This window comes from Aquarana catesbeiana, linkage group LG04, assembly GCF_042186555.1.
Source record: "Aquarana catesbeiana isolate 2022-GZ linkage group LG04, ASM4218655v1, whole genome shotgun sequence".
Classification (NCBI taxonomy): domain Eukaryota; kingdom Metazoa; phylum Chordata; class Amphibia; order Anura; family Ranidae; genus Aquarana; species Aquarana catesbeiana.
The window spans coordinates 296,823,701-296,831,751 of record NC_133327.1 but is presented as its reverse complement, the minus strand read 5'-3'; the positions used below and the strand labels follow the sequence as shown (position 1 = coordinate 296,831,751).

At 36.5% G+C, this 8,051-nt stretch overlaps 1 protein-coding gene across 2 annotated transcripts in view; it reads right to left on the bottom strand.

Moving 5' to 3' along the window:
* Window positions 1–1,056: 1,056 nt before the first annotated feature.
* Window positions 1,057–8,051, bottom strand: part of LOC141140011 (isoaspartyl peptidase/L-asparaginase-like) — a 185,396-nt gene continuing 178,401 nt past the window's right edge. Inside the window, exon 7 of one of the 2 annotated variants that reach the window (XM_073626721.1) lies at window positions 1,057–4,641. In XM_073626721.1, coding sequence (XP_073482822.1) covers window positions 4,433–4,641 — 209 coding nt within the window. In that variant the 3' untranslated portion in view covers window positions 1,057–4,432. The remainder of the gene's footprint in view (window positions 4,642–8,051) is intronic. The other variant, XM_073626720.1, reaches the window with a different exon arrangement.

The window sequence follows — 8,051 nt, the reverse complement described above, 5'->3', positions numbered from 1 at the left end:
TATGAATACACACACACACATTATATATACATGTATATACACACACATTATATATATATACATATACACATTATATGTATATATGTATATATATGTATACACATAAATATGACAGGGGGACATGCTAACAGTGTTGGGGGGTCTGAACGAGGCATAAGGAAGTTAAAAATCTTCCTCCTTCCCCCTCAGATCCCCCCAGATTTCCTCTTCACTCCCCGATTCACCACCTCTGAGCTGGTGAACCTGGGAGTGTGAATTCTGACTCAGATCGCCAGTGAAGCGGTGAGATCACCGCTTCATAAACTGGCCCTTACTGTGTCATTCATGAGAATTCTCCGCGTGTAGAGATAATCGGCGGGAGAACAAGTTCAAACATGTTCTCCCCCAATTATCACTGTTTCATAAACGGTTTATGGACTGTGATCAGCGGTGATCCTCGGGATCACCGCTGATCACTGCTTCATAAACGGACACCTGTGTGGGACTGTTAAACTTACTGTGAAACTTACTGTTCTATGCTTACATTTTAAAGCTAGTTGTATGGCATCCTTCCACTTTTATCAAGATAGCTGTCTGGTGAAAAATGTTGGAAGCACAGCAAAAACATGTAAATTAAAAGGAATGTAAATTCCTTTTAAGCTGAATAAGTAGTGATGAGAAAATGTGCATATTGTTTATTTTCCTAAATGTGTTCATGGCATTTTGTCCAGTTTGCAGAGAACTTATACAATTCATGAATCACAATTGATCAGTGACCTAAACAGCATTATAAATCTGCAATTATCTAAAACTGATCAGTTTAGGAATAATCACTTATACTAGTTAACTGGCCTCATCTAAACAGGAAAATTGTTCCTGAAATAAAAGCTTTTGAATTAGAAATTGTAATTTGTGGCACTTCTATATTATTGCATAATGAGTGACTCATGTACAGTACCTTGGGAGTATATCAAGCATAATGAAGAATCAGTACATTAGTGGTAACTATGCCACCAAATATGAATCGCATAACAGCCAAAAAAATATCCCAATTTATTTCAGTTTTCAAATTTTAAAAAGCCCAAGAAGCAATACAGATTAAAGTATATAAAATGGATACATACTGAGAAGTCATCTCCTGCAATGTACAGGTAACCACTAATACAGCAAATAGTAAAGCTAGTAGGGTTTTGCTATCCTGACTGACAAAGGGCCAAAGGGACCTGAAACAACATTTTTTTGTGATCACTATCATGTTTTATTTACATATTTTGGTACGCATCACATTTTTGGCTTTTGAAGCACTGAAGCTTTTAAAGTGTATGTCTGAGCAAAATAAAAAAAAACATATTTGGTACATACCCCCTATACATGCACATTTTCTCTCATTTTCTCTCTTTGTAAATGCTGCAAGTAGAGAACAATACTTGTTGACTTGCCAGAAATCCAATGTGCTCATAACTTCCTGTCTATACAGACACCACAGTGCATATTCTGCACTGAAATCTACATCAGCATTGTCAACCCTGGCTGCTGGAATATTGAACTCTGCCTATCTCTCATTCTGTCTCTCCTACTCCACATTGTTTTTTTTTTTTGCCGTTTTGACACCTAAGAGTCAGCTCACGTGATGTGTTTAGGGAAAATGCACTTACTAGATGTAGTTATAAATGTTCTTTAGTTCAAAATAATGTTGGATATGCTCTCGAGAAAGAGAAAAAGGTTTGGGGGTAAATCTGAGTAATGTCCAGACAAACGAGGTCTGTCCGGAAAGTATCCAGCTGTGTAATATGAAAAATAGAGACAGTTATTGAAGAAGATACAAGATAGAGTAAAGGAAACATTATACATAGGACAATGACGCTTCTATGACTGCCTATCAAAACAGGCACCTTGGGACCACACACAGTTCTCCCAGCATATCTTCCACTGCTCAAAACACTTGGAATCACCATCAACTGCCTTGTTGTATTTTCCTGAATTTCAACGGTCTGAAATCTCTTCCCTTTCAAAGGTGATTTTAGTTTTGGGAAAAGCTAGAAATTGCAGGGCGCAAAATGTGGGCTGTATGGGGGCTGGGTCACCTGGGTGATATGATGTTTTTCTAAAAATCTCTGAATAAAATGTGATGCGTGGGAGAGTGTGTTGTTGTGATGAAGCCACCAATTACCAGTTGCCCATAGCTGCAGCCGGTTTTGTCATATTGCATCTCTCAACCTTCAAAGAACATAGAGGTAGTACTCTTTATTGTTTGGCCTGAAGGAGTGTACTCGTGATGGACAACAACTTCCCATTCAACGAACACAGGTTACATGGTCTTGATCTTGCTGCAACTTTTTCATGCGTTCTTTGGGCTTGGAGAACAAAGTGACTTGGGATGACTGGGTATTTGTTTCCAGATTGTAGACCCATGACTCATATCCAGTTATGACCTTCTTGAGAAACTTGGGAACATTGAAAGTGGTTTGAAGCAAGTCATTAGCAACTGCAGTACTATGTTTCTTCTTCTCAGAAGCTGTGGAGCAAATTTTGCTATGACACCTTTCATGCCAAGATCCTGGTTCCTGGTGCCCAGGAGTCCCATTTCTTATCATACAAATGATTTGTATTATGTAAAGTATGAAATATTTTTTCCATGAGACCATCTTTAAAGCATTTGTGCCTCACTTTTATTTGTGCTGCACTCATTGCATCATCCCTGAAAACCTTCTGAATAATCTGAATAGTTTCCGTGGAGGAACATTCAAGTTTAACACAAAATTTGATGCAGATTTATTACTCTGTTTGCTTAATCATTTTGAATGTGCTGGCCACACAGTACACATGCTCACTCAACCGTGTCCAGTGATCCCACTGACTAGTACAGTGAAGTCTTCATCGTCCACACATGTGCATTCCAGTACACTCTCCTTGGCTGCCAGGTTACATTGCTGTCAAGCAAACCATTTTTGTTATATTAACAATAGGTGGACTTTTTCCAGACAGACCTTGTACACTTTTAAAAAATCTGTATGCTTTTGAATTTTCCTGGATTCACAACTATCATTAAATATAAGTGTATATAGTTCGACACACGTATATTTAGACATTTTCCATTAATGAGTGAGCATAGTGTATGCTTCTAAATATGGTATTGAACAAGATTGTCCATTAGCCTGTACATTTGTACATACTTACAGCCATAATAGCAGAGAAAAAAAGCATATTAGAGAAAAGATGGTGTATTGAACATAGTGCTGCTCATAGCGTTTGTATGATGCAATGTATTTCAATGTACTTATGTTCTAGATCTTTTGATCCTCACTTAATTACCTATGCATTTAGACACCTATTATTCAAACTTTCAAGAACATAATGAATTAAGTATGACTGAGAATTATCTGTTTGCAAGGAAAATTTTCTAATGCAATGTCTTACATTTCTTACAGATGCATACTATGAAACAGCTAATTTCATGAGCTGACTAACCAATACATTTCCACTCATTCACCAATTATTATAGTTATAGTTGGTTGAGCTGTCCCATTCAAACATAGCATGCATCAAATGATAGACAAACAATTATGTTATGGTTTGGGAACACGTTCTCCTTGGATCATTTATATCCTAATTCACATTTTTTAATTCAGAATAGAAACAGAAACATGCTGTTTATAAAATAATCTCAATTTCTTTAACAGAAAACAAAAGGAGTGCAGTTGGTAGAAATGGGCTTCTCACATACACAATGGAGTTATTTGTTAAAATGGCATATTAATTATTTTTAAACACTATTTTTGTTAAAATGGTAAAATTACTATTTTAATAGATTACCATAAAAGTACATAAAATGAAAGGTGTATGTTTCTGAAATTTAGTAGTATTTCATGTATATACATTTTTAACCAGTAATTAATATGTTAGGACAAAATAATGTACAGAGATGGCTTATACAGTATGCACAAAATGATGCAACTATAACACTGTTAGAGATGCTTCTAACATTACCACTAGATGTGAGATAAGACCATTGCTGCTCATACATTTAATAACTAACAACTATTTAATCATAGATTTAAAAAATGATTATTTAAAAAAGTCAAGGTGAAAACCTTCCTTGGATAAAACAAAGAGAGAAAGAAAAAAGTCATTTGTTTGAATTTGATCTGATTTTCCGTCAGTACTAGAAAATTTAGCACATAATTCATTCATCTAAACTTTTTATATTGAACAATCTTATCTTTTACTTGCATGGTTATTGGAACTCGTTCAACCAAAATGACTTGCAGAACAGTTTTGGTATTTACCAGGTTGTGTTTTCAAGGACAGTATAAACAAAATACTCATTGTACAATTTACAACAACACTTAAAAACTAAACCAATGATAAATGTACAGGCAATCAGTGTTTCTTTTCTAGCAACTTTCGATGTTATAACTATATTATAAACTATTTATTATATTATCACTATATTCTATAAATTTATAACTTCATGGAAAATTTCTCCAGGATTGAGTCCATGCGTTAATATATTGTTCTTTACACTGGCCCATGCCATTCTTTTAGTAGTAAATCTTGCTGTCCACTCTCCTGTTTTGCTCACAGTTATTAGGCCTCCTCTGCCGTTCACCTTGTTTACCATATAGTCAAGAGCATGGTCTGCAGCATCCTGGGGAGTCTCACCTAGTTAAAGAAATATGTATGTGTAAAATTATTTGCCCATATGTACTAAAGACATGGATATAGATAACTAATGTCTTTGCTGGTTATTCATTTTTTGATAATTTGTTTCAGTTTCACTAAAGTACTTCCAAAATCTTATTTACAATAATAATAGGTTTAAAAATATAAGAAAGTAATTTTTTAAAAATATATTTAAGTCAGTTGTTGGGGTAGCTGTTCTTATAAGTACCCTTAGAGGGAGCAAAAGGGATGAAAAGACTGACTTAGACATAAGCATTCCTCTCTTCATCTCTCTATGGTGTAGAAAAGTGCTCATACTTCACGACCAAACTGTTCTCATGTGTATAGTGAGGCTGTCACCTGACAAAAGAGGTATCGCATTCCATAATATACTTTGTATGCTTTTTTGGCTTCTGACAATGAACCCTTAGAATTCACCCTTTATTTGGAGCAGGAGAGCTTTGTTTTTTTATGACTTCATAGGATTAGACATGGCATAAGAAACCAATGGCACAGCCCAAGAAAGACATAACACACCTAAAATATGACTACACTTTCACCAAAACTCCAGCATTTGAACTTGTACAAGCCACTTCTGTAAAATGCCAATCTGATAGGTTGCCTTTATTTAAAACAAAATGACTTATATTCAGTAAAGGTTTTGGTGTTTTTTCATAGCTGCAGGGACAAAACAAATTCATCACTTTTAACTAGATTTAATTGCTCAGCTTGTTTTAGTTTAACATATTGGACACAATAAAATAAAGATTCTCCAGTAAACTATTTACCCAATCACTTCCAGTTTACAAACCTTTTAATACTGCTGGCTCCTGCGCTATTACGCTTCATGTACACTAGCCTACACTGGCAGCTCCTAAACACGAGTTTAGGAGCTTTTGGCGTTTGTTTGCCAACGCTCCTAAACTCAACTCCATAAAAGTGTATGTGTCAATGTACAGATGCTTTTAGCAGAGTTTAGGAGCTGTCGCATTTAGGTGAGCTTCAACCTCCCTCTTCTGAAAGTGGAAGAATTGCGTTCAGGATAGGAACCTTTTGACTGACAGCTGTGGGAAAATGCAAAACAGGGCAAAATCAATGCAAAACCGTGGCAAATACATGCTGTGATTTTCAGCATTTTGTATTTTCCCACACCTGAGGTAAATGTAGGCTAGTGTACATGAAGCTTTAGTGCTAATTTGCCTGAACTTCCAGAGTTAACAGTCGTGAGTGCAACATAAAGTCAGTCTGTTAGCTTGGAGAAAGGAGGAGGGAGGGGGAGGGAGATCTCGAGTCCCTGCATGCAAAGATGACTCCATAGGATGATGCAAGAGGAGGGAGCCACCCTGAAACAGGAAACCTGCCACAACAGCTTAATTATGAATATAGGCAAGGATTAAAAGAAGAAGAAGTGCCTAAAAAATTGAAGTTTTAATATAAATGTAATTATGTTCTGTTTTAAGATATGATATAGGTTCTAACAGAGGATTCCCTTCCAACACTGTGTTGGCTTTAGTTCTTTTAAATATATATTTTTGGATGCTTCCATAAAGTAGAAAAGTTGGATTTTTTTGAGAAACCTGAAAATAATAATACAGTCAAGCATGGTGGTGGGCGTGTCATGGTCTGGGGCTGAATGAGTGCTGCCGGAACTGGGGAGCTACAGTTAATTGAGGGAACCATTAATGCCAACATGTACTGTGACATACTGAAGCAAAGCATGATCCCCTCCCTTTGGAGACTGGGCCGCACAGCAGTATTCCAACAGGATAACGACCCCAAACACACATCCAAGATGACCACTGCCTTTGCTAAAGAAGCTGAGAGTAAAGGTGATGGACTGGCCAAGCATGTCTCCAGAGCTAAATCCTATTGAGCATCTGTGGGGCATCCTCAAAGGGAAGGTGGAGGAGCGCAAGGTCTCTAACATCCACAAGCTCTGTGGAAACCCACCAGCTCAGTGGCAACCTGTGGAGGAGCACAAGGTCTCTAACATCCAACAGCTTTGTGGCAATCCACCAGCTCAGTGGCAACCTGTGAAGCTCTGGTGAACTCCGTGCCCAAGAGGGTTAAGGCAGTGCTGGAAAATAATGGTGACCATACAAAATATTGACACTTTGGGTCCAATTTGGACATTTTCACTTAGGGGTGTACTCACTTTTGTTGCCAGCGGTTTAGACATTAATTTCTGTGTGTTGAGTTATTTTGAGGGGGCAGCAAATTTACACTGTTATACAAGCTGTACACTCACAACTTTACATTGTAGCAAAGTGTAATTTCTTCAGAGTTGTCACATGAAAAGATATAATAAAATATTTACAAAAATGCGAGGGGTGTACTCACTTTTGTGAAATACTGTATACATAAGTGTAACTATATCAGGCTATTTCTGCTTATAACCAAACATATTTCAATTGTGTTGATTAGATCTAGTAAATATATTTAACACTAATGAGTATATGTCAGCAGCTGATAGCTCGGATTTCTAAATCAGATCTATTTAATTGACTACCTGTCTGTCTGTGTCTAATTCTTGGATGTGCTTCCTCTGTTTCAGACATAAATTAAAGTAAATACCATCCAACAAAACATCATGCTCTCAATTTAACAATTAAGACAATATGGAAATATGTGCAAGCTGTGAAGTACATTGATTAAATAATACATAATGTATGAGCTTTGATAGTAGTATGCCTGTAGAATCACCTTGTGAGGAAATTATGTAAAAGGATTTCTATAGTTTTTATGCCTTACTAAATATATGCAATAATCACTGTATACTGAGACTAGTATTTTACCAGTTCTGGCTTGTCGGCTCACCTACAGATAAGTCATAGCTCAGCATGACTATTGAGGGAGAAATAATTGACCTAGCTTCCACTACCTTTGTGTGGAAAGACTGGGCTTCTTCTATTTTATATTCCAAACTAGATATTATGCCCACCTAGTACAGGATAGGGTCAGTATCTTTAGCCTTTAACCCTTTGTACCTGCTAACACCCTGTCATATTAATAACCCCACTTTTTAAAAAAAGGCTTTAGACAATCTTAGTATAATCCCCAGTTAAAAATGCCTTGCCACATGTAGCTTGTAATTAGTAGTGAATCAAATAAGTAGATGATTTGCCCATTATTGGTAAGTCTGAGTATTTCTGTATAATTAGCGTACAACTGTGCAATTCAAAAATCCTGAATCAATTTCTGCATCACTACTAGTAAGATTCTTTATTTTTTCCTTTCAAACCCATCACTGGTTCTACCAAACAGTGTAAAAATAATAGTAATGGGAAAAGTAAAGTTCCTGGGTGACTCATGGTGAACAAAATGTCTGGTTAGAGAGCTCATTTCCAAACAGTAGAGCATCTCCTCCCTTTTCTAGCAATAGGGGAAGTAATGTTCCAATACAATAATAG